The sequence below is a fragment of the Anopheles arabiensis genome, chromosome 2 (assembly GCF_016920715.1).
Source record: "Anopheles arabiensis isolate DONGOLA chromosome 2, AaraD3, whole genome shotgun sequence".
NCBI classification, from domain to species: Eukaryota; Metazoa; Arthropoda; class Insecta; order Diptera; family Culicidae; genus Anopheles; species Anopheles arabiensis.
In genome coordinates this window covers 33,723,671-33,740,348 of record NC_053517.1, presented here as the reverse complement: position 1 = coordinate 33,740,348, position 16,678 = coordinate 33,723,671, and the positions used below count along the sequence as shown (strand labels likewise).

The 16,678-nt window shown below is 45.0% G+C and overlaps 3 protein-coding genes across 6 annotated transcripts in view; 1 reads left to right on the top strand and 2 right to left on the bottom strand.

The window, feature by feature from the left end:
* Positions 1-9: 9 nt before the first annotated feature.
* Positions 10-3,878, bottom strand: LOC120894761 (protein jagunal). 2 transcript variants are annotated; one of them, XM_040297556.1, is made up of 4 exons: positions 3,776-3,878; positions 3,393-3,708; positions 2,140-2,518; positions 10-1,819 (listed from the first exon to the last, which is right to left on the bottom strand). In XM_040297556.1, the coding sequence occupies exons 2-4, from the start codon at positions 3,479-3,481 to the stop codon at positions 1,688-1,690; spliced, it is 600 nt and encodes a 199-aa protein (XP_040153490.1). In that variant the 5' UTR covers positions 3,482-3,708; positions 3,776-3,878; the 3' UTR covers positions 10-1,687. The 2 variants fall into 2 exon arrangements, with proteins under 2 accessions (XP_040153490.1, XP_040153491.1); XM_040297557.1 differs by having other exon boundaries at positions 2,146-2,518; positions 3,776-3,877.
* Positions 3,879-4,459: 581 nt separating this feature from the next.
* LOC120894760 (uncharacterized protein C11D3.03c) lies at positions 4,460-6,302 on the bottom strand. 2 transcript variants are annotated; one of them, XM_040297555.1, is made up of 3 exons: positions 6,033-6,302; positions 4,795-5,415; positions 4,460-4,728 (listed from the first exon to the last, which is right to left on the bottom strand). In XM_040297555.1, exons 2-3 carry the CDS (start codon positions 5,368-5,370, stop codon positions 4,537-4,539), a joined length of 768 nt encoding a protein of 255 aa, XP_040153489.1. In that variant the 5' UTR covers positions 5,371-5,415; positions 6,033-6,302; the 3' UTR covers positions 4,460-4,536. The 2 variants fall into 2 exon arrangements, with proteins under 2 accessions (XP_040153489.1, XP_040153488.1); XM_040297554.1 differs by having other exon boundaries at positions 4,460-4,725; positions 4,792-5,415; positions 6,033-6,293.
* Positions 6,303-12,485: 6,183 nt separating this feature from the next.
* The window catches only part of LOC120894758 (uncharacterized protein ZK1073.1), a 42,134-nt gene continuing 37,941 nt past the window's right edge, over positions 12,486-16,678 (top strand). For both annotated transcript variants that reach the window (XM_040297550.1, XM_040297547.1), the window contains exon 1: positions 12,486-12,633. The gene's annotated coding sequence lies outside the window, so the exon portion shown is untranslated. The remainder of the gene's footprint in view (positions 12,634-16,678) is intronic.

The following is a 16,678-nucleotide window of genomic DNA, read 5'->3' as shown; positions in this document are numbered from 1 at the left end:
TTGATCGTGTTTTTTTGTAAGTAAACCAGTTTTTATTCAATATACTCTTAAGCACAGTTCAATTTCTCTACAAACTTCATAAGAACAGTTTTCGATTATGTTTACTCAGTGTTTTTGTTTTCTACTAAAAAAATATTTCCTCTTCACAGTCATTCCTTCTTTTCGTTCTTCTTTCATTCTTTCCCCCTCCCTACTATTCGTGTTTTACAGCTTGTCTTGCTCGTTTAAATAGTCGTCATTGTTGTCGGCGTCGTCGTCGTCGTCATTTTTCCATTCGCCTTTTCCTTAATATCATGTCAGCAGTACAGCACAAAGCAAAAACCCATTTAAGTAAGAGCGGATGCCATTTAAATTAAAATCAATTCCCGTCGCAGGTTGGGGTTGAGCGGGCAGAGGTGTGATCGTTCATTGCACTAGGATCGGTTTAACTTGGGACAACAGAGAGAGAGATCACTAAGGATAACAAAAACAATGTATATTAACAAAATCAAACATTACACTTAAAAAAACACACACACAAACAAACAAAAGATTGATAAAAGTTTGTGAAGGAGATCTAATTTCTAGGTCTAGCTTCAACGCAAGCAACGGGGGGCAGTTGGCAAAACCTTGTTGTGCTGTCGATGTTATTTCAGTTATACACCAAGAGAGCGTCGTCCATCTTTCTCCGGTTCTGTTTTCGCTTTTCCATTCGTTCGTCTTCGGCGATGTTGGTATCTCTTCCGTGTGTTCCTTCGCTTCCTTTACAAGGGGAATAGCTTTTTAGTCATTACTATGGACGATGATAACGATGCAAAATGATGCTAGTCTTATTCATCATCTACACATTAACTAGTTGAGCACAGTGTATGTTAAACGTTTCCTCCTTGCTTCAAGTTGTTCGTTACTTTAAGTTGCTTTGTCCATGGGAGCAGTACGAGCATTACACATTACCTCAACGGAGCTTAGATTCGTTTTCTAGAGCTAAACAAAAGCTTCCTACAACGTGATGCATCCAAGCATAATGCGGGCAATGATGATGAAGCTAAATCGATTACAAAACAGCTACTAATGTGGAAGCAAAATAACGAAACACAGCTTGTTTCTGTACGTGTTTCTACTTAGACAACTAGGTACGAAAACATAACAAGCGAACGGGATACGTTTTTTGGTAACCAAAATCCGGAAACAGTATGCCCGTCCACAGGCAGGATTGGTTCAACTGGGGGGGGGGGGATTTTCTAGTGGGGGGATCGTTTCTATCATTCATTGCTAGCTGCTGTCCGCTAAACGTAACACCATGCCATGCGAAGCAGTCGCTTTTCGGCTCATTACAGTAAGCTACCGGATGCTTTCGTCGTTACGGAATAGTAACACAGTTCTACCATCGTTTACATCAACAGACTAGTCGTGTGACACACTTCACCCACACGAATACTAGGTATATTGTCTTTGTCGAATGGGGTTTTGCTTGGGAAGGGTGAAGTGTCTGCATCTTTCCAGGCCGCTCGCATGGTGGGCATTTGATTGAGCAAAGCGCCCGTACAGTGCTGTTCCGCTTCCAGGGGGGGGGGGGGGGTTTCTGGTGGTTCTAGTGCTTATATGAGTGTGTGTGTTTGTGGGTGCAGTTTGAGCGTTGTCGAGTGGTGCGCCGTCATACACGCGGCTTCGGAGGATGGAAGGATAGCGCGCACTGTGCATTCCCTTCTTACTGGCCCTTCTTGAGTGCGCCACGCTGTCTCCAGGCTTTGATCAGATTCCAGGCAAAGAACAGCGAGAAAAAGTGCACCTGGAAGGCCATTAGCACGAACCCGTACCACAGCAGTCCGTACGGATAGCCCTACGAAAGAGTGGATCGGTTTTAGAACCACGGAAAGATAAAGAAAGAAAACGGTTTGTTTAACAGTGATGAGTGGGTGCGCAATTGTGCAAAATGTTGAAAACCGGAAAGTAGAAAATCGTGTAAAATAAGGTGAAAGAGTGCAGCGGGTGCAGGGCAGAAAGCGCAACACCCAAACAGACACAAAAGCACAGCAGAAGAAAAGGTTAGCAAGCAAAGTGGTGAAGAAAATGAAAAGAAAGAATGGAAAGGAAAATTAAGTTGACATTGGATCCGTCGCGCGCCACTTGCTGTATGTCGTCGCCAATCGGGGTACTAACAATTACCTGCCAGACGAATATGTCGGTATCGTCTAGTTCGGTACCTTCCTCCAGGTTGAGATACTCGAGCACATCGTTCAGGTAGTAGAAGATGCAGTAGAGCAGCGGCACGAACCCGATCGTGCTAATGCCAACCATGTACTTTTTCATATCGTTCACGCGATTGCCGCGCACCGCCGCCAGCCCGATGAAGGAGAGAAACACGGACAGGCACCAGAAGTATTCCCACCAGAGCGGGGGCGGTATCTGCAGCTCCTCGATTTCCAGTATGAAGATGTCGAGCCGGTCCAGTATGTCGGCGGACAGTTTGACGAGCATCACGAAGAACAGCAGATAGTGGAAGAAGATGCAGTACTTTAATCGGGATTTGTTGAGGGCGCTAGAAAAGCGAAGGATATTTGCATTAGTTTAGCTAAACTAACATTTAAATGGCTTTGATAACGGTCATTTTGAAGCAAATAATTACGATAGCATTTTTATCTGTTTTGTGCGGACATGATGGAGTATTAAATTGTTCATGCATGTACTGCATAACGCCTTTAAATGACCTTAGCATCATGCAGTACAGGCTAGAGGCCGGGTCAAAATAAAAAATCACCCTTATTCACGCGCTCATCAACCCCCAAACCCCCCTTTTTGGGGCAATCGTTTGAAGTGACGTTTGCCGCATCAAAACAAACCTCTTCCCTCTCTGTCACACGCGTGTGTACACGTTGCAGAAAAGAAAGATCCAAGTTGGCACGGATGGCGGGTGTGTTTTGGTGTTCGTGGAAAGCCACAGCGTACAGTCGGTGCATCACAAGGATAATTGATGCATCGTAGCGTATCAATATCCTGGTTGAGAATTGATGCACCCACACGCTTGCCTCAAAATTGACACACATGCACGCAAAATTGAACTCGCATACTCAAACCGACAACGGGTATGCCTGCTCGCTCTTTCTCTCTCACTCTCACGCCTTTCCTCACTCACAAACCGCTCGCGGGGCGTTCCTGATTGTACGGCTATTTTTAACAATGAAGCAAAATTCTATCGCACTACCAAAGGGAAAAATAAAATATTCCAATGCTTCTGAACATGCTTCGGCAGCGCGCACCTCAGCTCTACACCGGACACACTGTCGCACGTTACCAAACCACGGAACGATTTTTAGGCGCTTTTCCCACCCCAGGGAGGCTTTGTTTTGCAACCCTCGCCCTGCTATAATCCCTTGGCATAATCGCTCCTTGACAGTGGAAAACATAATTAGCACCTGATTTGGTAGTGTGCGGCCACACGCTGCCTGTGCTCGAAGTCGGTTCCATCTGTCCCGAGCACCATCGGTCCACCACGGGAAGCCATCGCGTTTGCTGGCGGGAAGGGAAGGGCGGCGGGATGCTTCTCACTAACTCGGAGTCGTTAGTACTTTTTGCCGTGCACACAACGGGACACCCGGTGCACTGCAATCGTCGGAGTGATTTCGGTCGCTCGCTTGGCTCCTGGTACCGTATGGTCCTCCAACAGGTTCCCGGGGGCGGCTGACTTTTGGTGTCCCGTTCCTTGCACACCACTGAAGCCACCAAAAGCGCCTGGAAAAGGGATCGAATTACAGCGCGAGCACGATTGGGAAGAATTGTCGGATGAAACGAACCGTACTTTCACTGCTTTTTGGATACCGAATTAAAAAAAGTGTGTGTGTGCGTGCGAAATTCTCAAAACTGACAACAGTTCGCCAGATCGTCTTTCGGTACGGTGGGAAGCGTCGAGGACAAACCGGGTGATAACAAACTATTTAATTGTGAAATTAATTGCTATTTCAACCATGAGTCATATTTGAAGAAAATTTTATGAATAAAGAAACAAAAATGAAAGGCAACAGGTCAGAAGTTCTTTTAAAAAAATGGAAAATAATTATTATTTTTAAAAACTCGATTGATTACCATTGTTCAAACACCCGTACAACATGGCGAGGGTTTTTGACGTTCGAATATCGCTGCATCTCGCTCATTTTCTCTACCCTTGCTTTACTTGCCAGCAGTGCTCGTTTCGATTAATTTTATCGTTAATTTTGCCCACCAACACAATCGCACACTAGCGCACCCTAAAAAATCGTCGCTCAAAATGTCAAAAAACGTCACAACGACTTACAAAAAGCATCGCCAGTGAGGGAAATTTGCACCGTTGGCGAGTTTTAGGGCTGCGGATATATCTGGCTGCGTACGTTCAGGGTATCGTTTTCGAATTTAAAATTGACGTTACTGAGCAGAATTTGAGCACATTTTCACACGCACGTAAACGATCAAGACACCAACCAACAGTTTAACATCCAAACAAAGCTAATTAAAAGCGTTGCAAACATTTAATTTAATAAAGAGCTGTATTAATGTATTATGGTCTTGATTCTATCGCACAGCGCATCAATTCGCTCGGAAAACCTCCACCAGCAATGGGAAACACTTTTCGTCCGGCACTTTCTGGCCGACCTGTATCGAAACATCACCCTGCGGGCAAGCGCTGAGCGCAACGAGCAGATTCATTTCCGCCAAAAACTCAATGCAGTCACCTTTCCGAGCGGGACTTGGCTTACAAAAGTACTGCTGAGTGTCCTGTAACAAACAAACAAAACATGTAAGAAATGCACTTTCCGCAATCCATCGAACATAATTACTCACTCGCGTAAACCCGGTGCACATGAAAATGTTCCACGTGTCGTGCACATCCTCCTCGCCCAAACCGTGCTCCTTCACGGCCTCGGTCAGGTAGCTGTGGCAGCTGCCGAACCGATCCTGCCCCGTAATAAGCTTGTAGATGTAGTCATCACACCTCGTCCCGACCACATCGTGCAGCGATCCGCCATCCCGATCGATGCCGTAGTCTGCGAGCGAATCCCGCACAAAAGTGGCCATCGGCCGCAGGTACGGAAAGCAGCTCCACAGTCGATCGTACGTTTTCAGGTGCGTCGAATGGATCTGGCGCGTTTTGCCCGAATAGAACCGTTCCTGTCGGGGGTGCTCCAGGTTCCACAGATTCAAATCGCCGACCTGCGACCCTTCGGGAAGGGACACGCGGCACATATCGCCGGCCTGCATCGTCCACGTGCGGGCCGATCGCTTCGGCACGATCAGCTCCAGCACGCGGGTGCCGGCCAGCGCCCGAATCCGACGGGATTCGTACTCGTCTTTGGAGACGACGGCCATCGCGGGCTTGTCGTAGCAAATCGTTGGCGGATGGTAGTCGAAAGTGCGCTTCATCGTGCCAGCGAACGGAGCACGATCGTACCGAACGCTGTAATCAAACTGAACGGCGTTGGAGCGTTCAACAGGCAAGCAAGTCATGAATGGTTCATGTTAGTGGAATGATTAATACACAAAACAAAAAAGGCCTGATAACCTCAAACAACAGAAGCAATCGTACGCGTAACGCACACTACCTTCCATGTGGGTTTGACACCCCAGCCACTGGCTGTTTACATCGGTACAACCACACTAGACAAATGTCCTTCCTCGTGATTACCCCCCCAATGAACGTCCCCGTTCCCGATCCCTCCCGCTCCGACCGATATGATTTCGCAACGGTGAGATTATGCTGACACACGATCAAGTGATCTGCACCTGAATACGGGCACCAGCACATGATGTAAATTACACAATCCACGATCTATTCTCGGCTCGCAGCACACGGCCCGGCAAAACAGGAAGCGACAACTTCGCGGTCCCGTCTGGAAGCCATCACTTCCGACGCACACTGCTGACGTGCGGCACGTAACACTTATCATCTCGTTGGACATGGAAATTGCCAGAAACGGTGGGTCGTGATTTTTCACAATTGCCACCTGCCCGGCCCCAACGATTGTCCCTCATTAGAATGCACTTTGGTGGTGTGCACAAACCGAGACGCACCACAGTACACTTACCTCCCAAAAGCGTTCGCTTACTCGCGATGCTACTAAATGGTGCAAATTGAACGATAATCAGCAGTGCCATTAGTGGCCAGCGTATGGTGGAAGCCAACGGTTTGGGTCCGGACGAGGTGCAACTTCCCACTAATGAAAGCTAGTTTCGTGATGCCGGTGCGATGCCGCCCGGTTGTTATAAACCAACGGTTGTGTCAAGTGATCAACTCCGACATCCGATTAGAACTCGTTATGAGCTGCTTGGCATGCCCGTCTCGGGCGCGGGAAAGTGTATGCCTAATCATGCACTGTTTGCTCGGCAGCTCATGTGTGTGTTTGAATGTGGATCATACTGACACCCAGCTGCAATTGAATGGGGCAAGTGCTAACTGCGCCTTTTGATGGACATACTGGTGGATTTTTTTGTATGTTGCTTCTGTCTGTTTATTTTGATGACTTGTTGGCCTCGTTGCATCTCGCAACGCTGATTAGCGTCGGCCGGTGTAAGTGCTCACGTGCGTAATCCCTCCATTGCGTAATTGTTCATATGTCTGGATTGCGCAGGATGTACGTAAGGACAGGTAAGTATAGTACGGCGTGAAGTGCAGAGAATACTTCTTTTAATTTCTTGCATTTATTGCAAAATTATGTGAATTTATCTTACCAAATCTTGTTGGGCATAGTCATACCAAGGGTGAATGTCTGGCATAAGACCCAAGGATTGTATTAATCAAAAACAAAAAAATAGTAAAAAAGGATAGTTGTATTTAAAATAAATCTTTCACGCCAATCTATTGAACATTATGTTTAAGTAAATTTCATATCGCATCACAAGTGTAAGCTGTTGATGATTGTATTATTTCACATAAAACATCTTGGAAGGTTTTTATTTAATATTTTGCTTTTAATATCTTAATTAAACCCAATGAAAACGGATGCGAGACATTAATGAAATGCAAATTAATTGCCATTTTGAAGATTTTGTTACAGTGATATGTTTTGCATTGGAAATTAATGGTTTCAGTTGTATTTGCCAGAAATTACCAAGAAAAAATGATGTGGATTCAATATAAACGAAATTTGGAACTTAAATTTGTGGTAGAACTGAGTATAGAGGGTTTTTTTTAAATTGATTTAAAAGAGAAATGTTCTACTCGTTTCAAGCATTGCCTACAACATGTCACACAAGCCCTTGTTTCGTGAAATTCATCACCATGAAACAGGGTATCAGCTTTCGGGATTTTCTTTTTAATGTTTTTCCTAATCACCTGAGTGATCCTAACGACTTTTCAGATTTTTAATATTAGCAAGCAGTAAAAATCTGGATAGATAATCCTTTAACCAGGAGAACAGCCCGAATGGAACCGTCGGAAAGGGCAGTGTAAAGTGGGTCATAATTTATTTAGTAGTGATACATTCGTGAGGGTGGATGGAAAACTCTCAGGACCTTTTGCTACCACCAAGGGTCTGCGCCAGGGGAACGGGCTTGCCTGTCTCCTATTTAACCTGGCGCTAGAGAGGGTCATCCGGGTGAAGACTTCGGGAACCATCTTCTATAAGTCAACCCAGATCCTGGCATACGCTGATGATATAGACATCATTGGTCTGCGGCTCTCCTATGTAGCAGAAGCCTACCAAGGGATCGAGCAGGCGGCAGAGAACCTCGGATTGCAGATAAACGAGGCAAAGACCAAACTGATGGTGGCAACATCAGCGGGCCCACCAACAAATAATCAGAATCTACGTAGGCGTGACGTGCAGATAGGTGAACGCACTTTTGAAGTCGTCCCACAATTCACCTATCTTGGGTCAAAGGTCAGCAACGACAACAGCATGGAAGCTGAGTTGCGCGCAAGGATGCTGGCTGCCAACCGGTCATTCTACAGCCTGAAAAATCAGTTCACCTCAAAGAACCTGTCGCGACGGACGAAGCTGGGACTATATAGTACCTATATAGTACCGTTACTCACATACGCCTCTGAGACATGGACACTGTTCAAATCTGACGAAGCCCTCTTAGTCGCGTTCGAGAGGAAGATACTTGGCCCCGTATGTGTGGAAGGACAATGGAGGAGCCGCTATAAAGTCGAGCTATACGAGATGTACGGCGACCTCACTATCGTACAGCGTATCAAGCTCGCCAGGCTCCGGTGGGCTGGCCATGTTGTACGCATGGAAATGGACGAGCCAGCCCGTAAAGTCTTTTTAGGCCGTCCACAAGGGCAGATGAGGCGTGGTAGGCTCAATTTGAGGTGGCAAGATGGCGTGGAGGCGTCCACCATTAAGGCCGGGATAACGGACTGGCAGACGAAGGCGCGAGACCGTGAGCGGTTTCGGACACTCCTGAGGCAGGCCAAGACCGCAAAGCGGTTTTAGCGCCGGATAAGTAAGTAAGTAGATCCATTCGTGAAAGCAATACAATATTCTGCAATGCTTCACTTTAAGAGGAAAAGAACCTTCCTATCAACAATTTGATCGTTCAATGTGTCAACAACTGGCGCGGGCTAGTCTCGTATTTGTAAGGCTGACTGTAAACGGAGTCATTACAAAAGCAACATTTAAATAAAAAATGGGAAATAAGTTCCCTACGATTGCTATTGACTTAATAAGCTTCGAAAGTTATAAGCTTAGCATTTTTTTAAAATTTAGCTCCATTATTTTGGAACACAATTTAAAATTATTATTTATTTATTTTTGCTCAATATCTGATGGAACAAATACATTTTTTATAAATTTTCCGAAACAAATGACACATTTTATTTGTTGAAATTATTTTTCATAGTAATTGTTCGTAATATCTATGAATATCCGGTGTTGCTTTCTTCTTCGTGCACAATTTGTACGTTCGAGTTTCGAGGGCCACATAGCAACAAATTAAACGATTCTACGAAGCAAAACTTTCCAATCACACTCGATCAGCCAATTCAGGTTGGTGAACTAATAATCACCTCCGCTCATTTCCTCGAAATGAACGCATTTTCCAAAACCCTCCCGGCCCTGTGGGGTGGATTTATTTCCTTGCAAACCTGTTGCTGTTGGTACCTTGCCAAACAACTTCTTCCAATTATTTCACCTTCGATGCGCCCCATGCCATTTAAACTGCTCGGCAAAAGCCCTTCGGTTTCCGATAGACAAGTGAGCAGAAAAATTCAGGGTTTTCCGTCCGATTTTTCCCTTTGCCAGTTTCCCCGCATAAAGAACAAACGAATTCGTTTTCATTTCGTTGAAATGTTCGCTCGGTTCCGTTCCGCTCCTTCGCTTACCACGCATCTGCATAATTATACACTGTGGTGCATCGTACTCGAGCTGCCCCCCAACGACCGATACTTGCGATCGATGTTCTCTGTTCGCCCCAAAATAAACCATCTCTCCCCTTTTTTGCCCGAACCTCCTCACACAACCCCGAACACAATGTTTCTTGTTTTTCACCAAACTCTCTCTCACACACACACGTGCATACAGCACGTTCCTTCGGGTGTTTTCCTTCGGGGTGTTGAGATTTTCATATATTTTTGTTTGAGAATGCAGAGGCTTGGCGGTGTGTTTTTGCCCGGGGCCAGCCAAAAGCTACGAACCGGCACTGGTCTTTTCAGAAAACTCTCTCTCTAATGGAGTGGAATAGGTGATTGGGAGTGGTAGTAAAGGGGATTGCCTTTGCACCATAGAAGCCAGCAGCAGCAGCAGCAGCAGACAAACAAACAACGAAACACAACGAGAGCAAAGTAAGACGTTCCCGGGACCAATGGGATGCTTAATATGTCCCGAGGGGAATTGCCACCACCGAGCCGAACCACCAGCACGTCTCATTTTCGAGGAGTTTGGCTGAGAGGCGTGTGTGTGTGTGGCTGTTGGTGAATAATTCCAGATGGAAGGTTAGTTTTTAAGGTACAAGGGAAAGCTTTTCTTCTGAAAATGGGCAATATTTAATGAATATGATGGCTTGCTTATGCAACATTTAAGAACAAAATTATGAACGATTTGAATGAAAAATTAAAGAGAGCAATTTAAAGTAAAAATTTAAAAATGGAAATGATTGAAGTAAACCCAGAAAAAAAAACAGATTTTTCGTCAATAAGATTACAATAAATTGAAACAAATCAAGACATTTCAAACAATCAACAATTTTGTGTAAAATCGGAAAAAATGGATGAACCAAAAGAAGTTGACCCAAGCAATAGAGTCAACAACAAAGCAAAAATACGAGGAAAACAAACTAAACTCGCTCACACACAACCAAAAAATGATTCTAAAAATGTCACACCGATCTTAATGACCGTCCCAGCGTCCAACCCGCTTCCCAATGTTGGTTCCCCCAGCCGTTATGCGTTTCGTAAAATTCGGTCACCGTGAGCAGTCACCGAAGGCAGCAAAACGGTTCACAAATTCCGTCTGAACGTGCACGGTGCACGGTGACGATTCGTAGCACGGTGCAAGCATATTTAGTCCGGGACCGGGGGACGTCCGCGGGGGTGGTCGAGGTGTATTTTTACTTGACGAATGCACCGGCGGGGGATCTTACTTTATGACTTCAGCACGCTTTATCCACCGGCGTGAAAAGGGAGTCGTCGCCCGGTTCGGAGGGGAAAAATAAAGAAATCGTTAAGAGGAACGAACCTTGTATAAACCCCCTGCTGATGACATTTGTCGTTTGTAAGGTTTTTGTTGGAACCACTAACCCCCTCCCCCCTTCCACCCCTGCCAGAGCCGGATGGAAATGAAGAGGAAAACTGGTGAGGCTTATGTATATGCAGGGGTTGGCACAGTATTTCAGAAAAGGGCCATAATGTGAACTGAATGCGAAGTAAGTTAAATTAATTTATTAATTAAATTAAAATCTTTGAATAAAGAAAAAATTGAAATTCAATATTAGGCTTCTAATTTAACCTCGAATAACCCGAGATTATGTGCTTCAGATCAGAGACCAGTAGATCAGGAGAAGTCAAACATTAAGCTGCATATTTCTATGTTACTTTTAATCATATTAAGATTATTGTGATAATCCCTGGATAGAGATTGGAAATGATTCGCAAAGAAGCGAGTATTTTAGTCAAATATCAGGATACAAAAGTTCACAAGTTGTTTTATATTTTATGTTTTATTAGATAGATGGTTTGCTTGAAACTTTTCATGTTTATTAAAAATTCATAATTCAAAAATGTTCTTGTATTTCTTTAATCGTTGAATACCATTAAAAGGATGGGTTGAGAGAAAATCTGGACTGATGGAAACCGGATCGAAACCGGAAGCAAAAGCGCACATTTCCCCCCAGAAATATGAATATTATTGTAGAATATTTTTTAACTATAAATTTTAACTGAACATAAAGAATTTAAACAAAATCATCTAGTGTATCAGACAAAAAATATAAAACAAAAAATAAAATGCAGAATTTTATTAATAGAGCTGTTTGATTTAAGGGAATATTTTAGAAAACGGTTTAAAAAAAATCGCATAAAAATGCGTACTATATAGGTAAACTACCTACTATAAAAAAATATAAAATCTAATTGCCCTAACTGAACACTATTTTGTCCAGTCGATGAAGAAGAAGTGCATTAGAAAAACTCCTGAGCCTCTTGCCGACCCCTGACTAAGAGGATTAAAAGTGAAACCACAAAAATCGGAAACACGCTGCAAAGATTATCTATTAAACTACATTATGTTGTTTAAAATATTTATAATTCTTCATTCAATAGCTTTACTTAAAACCCAACACAAGAACTTAAATAGTAATCTACAGCTGTAAAAAAGCACAAACACTATAAAATCTCCTTCCTCTAAGAAGTTTTGAAAAGAACACTCCCACACAATTTTAATAAATTTCCACACCCCTCCAAAATGACAGACGAACTGATACTGGCAATTAGGTTGGAACAGAAAAAAACGCACACACACACACACATTATCCCCACCCCAAAAACCAGCAACAGCTGGCGTAACAGTGTGTGTTCGAGTCGATTGTGTTAAAAGATGCAACCAGTTGCGGGGGGGGGGGGCGGATAAAGAGACGCCCTTCTCTCGCCCCTCCACCCACAGTGTGCGGAGAAGAAGCGGCGCATGTGGCGGGGAAAAAGTGGTAATTATTTTCCTTTGGTCACAACCACCACCGTCCCTGCCGCCCACGATCTTGATCCGAAAAAAAAGCAAGGGACAGACGATCGTGTTTTGAGCGCGCGCGCGTGTGTGTGTGTGCCTCCTTTAGCATGTGTGTACGTGTTAGGGAAGGCGTTAGAATCAAGATCGCCGGTTTCCTTCGTGACACGTACGTACCGCATAGAGAGAGGGAAAAAGCGCACCCTTCCCATCCAACACCACCACCCAACGAACCTGCCCCATGGTGGTCGGGCGCGGAGGGATCGTAAGGGGTAAAGCCGTACTACAGCATACTACCAAACCGCGCTGCAGCCGTTGCCGCTGCTCGGTGCTCGGGCTCGGTGTGTTTTGTGCCGCTGCGTCGATTCGAGGGCGGTCAGTTTGATTTGTGTAATCTGATCGGACGGATTCTCAGAGATTCAGAGCGAGCGTTGCGTGAGGAAAAGCTGGGCTCTTAGCAAAGCGGCAAACCGAACAAGACAAGGAACAGTTTCCCGTGTGCGTTGGTGGCGTTTGGAGTGTTTCTTCGGTAACTGCATTTAAATAGGGGAGGTGTAGCCTTTGTTGTGGCACAGTTTTGCCTCTTTACCGACTTTGGAACAGTGTGACAGTGTGAAGTGCGATACGTTAAAACTCTCACCGTGACAAAGAGTTTGTTGCTGGCCCGTGTAGAGTGAAAATGTTGCATAAAATCGTCCCAGCAACAGCACGATTGGATTTGACAATGGTCGCCAAATTCGAACGTCGGCCCAGCAAAGATCGTCTTCGATTGACTTTGAACTTCACCTTTGCAGCGCCTATGTGCAACCGTTCGTCCTCAGGATACTCTGCACGCGTGTGTGTGTGTGTATGCGATCTGTACGGAAACGGCAAAAAGACCGATATTGAATGGTTAATTTTAACGCACGTTTCTCCTCCCAATTGCTCGTCGGGTCGGCCCGAGAGTGTAACCAACCTTTAATGTTCTCGGACCTGTGCATGGTTTAAACATTCCCACCCACCCTCTCTTTCCCTTTCTGACCCCTTGTGTTTGTTTTAAAATCAACCTCAACCCACCCACAATGACAACTCCCCCCCCCCCCCACAAACCACCCAGGGGACCGATTAAACTGGGTGTGCATCTCGTGTCGAAGCATTAAAACAATTCGTGCGCACGGTCGATGGGTGTGAAGTCGTAAGTGAGTAAATGAGCGGGACACCCACCCTCCCCCACTTCCCTCTCGTCTTCACACCTCGGTACCGCGATCGATTCGAATAACGAAATTCAATCAAATTGGTCAAACGCTATTAGCGAGCCGAAGGCCAGGTCAATATGGCAGTGCTGCTGCGGCCAGCCAGCCCTCCCATTCCAGCAATCGTGTGTGTGCGCGTGTGTGTGCGTTGTTTGTTTGTGACTATTATATCGAACGATCCCATCCCATTGGCACGTGTCGGATGGCGGATCGGGCGTTTGGTAGATGCATCAGCAGTAAGAACAACTGAACAGATTCTGCATTCACGGCACGTCTTCAATAGCTCGATAAGCGTTTGTTTGGCGGTAAATGGCAAGAGGAATATAATGGACGATGTGTTTTTCTATCGATACGATTGGCAAAACTCACAGTTAGATCATACTGCAGAAAGAAAATACAAATTAGTGATGAAAAGGGGATGAAATTTGTATCACATCAGTGGTGCGATGCTAGCAGTTGGCATTAATAGGCCAATCGATTCACTCTGCTCTAGTCATTATTGGGCTTCGTTGAAGTAGCACGTAATAGGTTTTCTTTAGATCGGTTCGTTGTAGTTAAAATTGGCCAGAAAATTATGCCTTTTTTGACCGAAAGCTGAAATAATTATCAAAAAAATTCTAGCTTCTGTGACAGAAAGCTACTTAAGTACCAATACTTGCTTCCTTGTCATCAATTCTTGTCTGTAAAGCACCAATTTATGCTTTTTGTGACAATATTTGTGCTTCAATTTTTTTAATTTATTTCCTGAAGATGATTTTTCATCTTGAAATGATGATCAATCAATTTGAATTTAAATAAAAAAATTAGTTAAAACATCAATTTAATTAAAGCTTTTCAAACAAAACATGTCTTTTAAGTTGACCAAATTTTCTTTTATGATTTGGGTACTTTTGAGAGGTCAAAAATGTACTGCAAACTGTATTTAATAAGCTTATAACATAACATATAGATGATTAAAAGTCAATTAAATCTTGAATGATGAATTTTCAATCATTTCTGCTTGACAAAAACATTGTAAAAAATAAAAAAAATACAACAAAAGTACAAGAACACAATGAACCACACTGTAATAAATTAGTGACTTTAGTGACAAAAATTGAAACACACTGTCATAAAGAAACCGGAAACCTTTAGCGGGAACGACTCTATCTTAAACGGTTTTAAATCGCTTTATTCTAACCCAAATTAAAACACAATTGCATAAGCTCAGGCGCTCAAACAGGGTCATTATTTTAGGCACTTCGAAGGCATGTCATCCGGTTCGCTGCCGAGTTCCGATAACGATAACGCGCACCAGATTGGCCGGTGTGTACAATACCCAAGATTACCCATTAATTGCCGGACTATATTAAGGCCCCCACCACTCTGGAGTTAACCTTCAATGGGGCCGATTTGTTTGTTTGGTTTGGGGTGGTTTAAAAATAGTTCACGCTACCGAACCCTGCACGTCGCCGCGCTTTACTTCGGCGACCTTGTATCAACCGAGACAACAAAGCTTCCGGTCCCACCGGTACCACCTTTTCGGGCAAATAGATCAAAACAGCCCCCTCAACCCCCCTGGTGAAGGCACGTGTGTGCGTGCGTTACCAGAAATTGACCTCGTGCGCGTTGTAAACATTCGCAGCAAACGAAACGTTGTAAATGGAAATTATTGCGTACGCTATTTAAGACGAACGCATGGCGCAATATACTGTCTGTTTGCGTGTATGTGTCTGTGTGTAACGATATATCACGCATTGCTGCTTACTACAGCTGAAGCGAAATATTAGAGACACATGAAACTGTTTGCTCTCTTTCGTCGAATTCCGCTAAGGCCACACTTGTCGCAACAAAGATTATCGATTCATTGACATTGTGAACGTGTGTGTGTGTGTGTGAGTGATTGTGTTTCAAAATTGATACAAAATCATAAAGTCAAATGAACACGCTTCGGGCGGCTTACGATCGACCCTACAAACGGTTGTTCGTGTGTGTGTATGCGTGTGCGTTCGTAGTGCTTCTGTTTGTTTACAAACGTTGCCATGTTGTTTGCCGTTGGCCGATAGAAGCCCCTCCGGTTACTTACTCCCGGTTCCGGATAATGCTCCGATCAATGCATTCCACCCTGGGTACTGGGTTGTACGTGCCTGGGAGCATAAAAAAAGCAACAACAACGTACCGATGGGCTTATCGAACGGTTTCTTCCAGAACAGGTTCGCTCTGCTAGTGAAGGAAATGTATGAGCAAAAGTCACTTCTAAAACTTCATCTTTAACAGGTTCTTCCGCAACATGCAGTGGATGCTCACCACACTCGCTCGACACGCGTACGTTTGCCCAGTCCGACCCGACGGGGTGGAGAGGGGGCTAGAATTATCGTTCCCGATAAACAAACGTGGGCAATAAATAGTAATTAAAATTAATTTACTTGTTTTCGGATGGCAGCAGTGGCGGCGGCGGCGACGGCATAATGCCCGCCTTACCGTGGCGTTGCGCTAGTTTAAAGGGGGTTGAGCGTAACTAGCTCACACAAGATCTCTCTCTTACTCCCTCACCTTCTCTCTATCTGTCTATTTGACACCCCCCTCGGTTCGCGGGGTACGTGCCAAAGGCAAACGAGGAGAATGGAGAATGGGTCGGTTTTGTATAATTCAGCAACACGATGCATGCGAACACACACAGTGGGGCGAACAGGCGAGCAGCATGCGTCCGCTCAATGTCCCCAAGATGCGTCATGTTTCGTCGTGGCTTCCCACCGCTTCTTCGAACGGCGCACTGTGTCTTCCTGTGGAATGTGAACTATCAACACGACCACCACCCGCACCCGGTGGTACACAGCTTCGCACTGGATGCACTGGCCGGCTGGCTGGCTGGCTGGCTGGTTGGCTCGATTTAATTAAAAGTTATCGTTCTCATGTTCCGTCGCGGTACCGTGCTATGTGTGCCGTGTTGTTGGCCAAACCATCGGTACCGGCTGTCCGGCGTGCCATATTGCTGCTGGTAGCCCATCGCCCAACGGCAATGGCATCGTGGAACGGGCAACACGAAGTTGTCGCCTCATGCTCCCCGCCCGCCCCTCCGGGGGCTGATGGGAATATAATTGCCTACTGACCACTTTACGACCGTTCCGGGACTTGGAGTGTGAGATGGGTGGGGTGAGTCTTTTTTTCTTATTTCTTTTTTTCTTGCTACCGTTGCCGTTTTCGTGGACGTTTTGCTTCCGATAACGATCAAGCTGCTGGAGCTTATGGGGCACTTTTTTTTCTTTCCGCGCGTCAAAGGTGTGCCCAGGGAAGACGAACGATTGGAACAAGGCGTGAAATATAACACTTTGTTGTACCGTGGCACACACTCGTGTGTCGGGC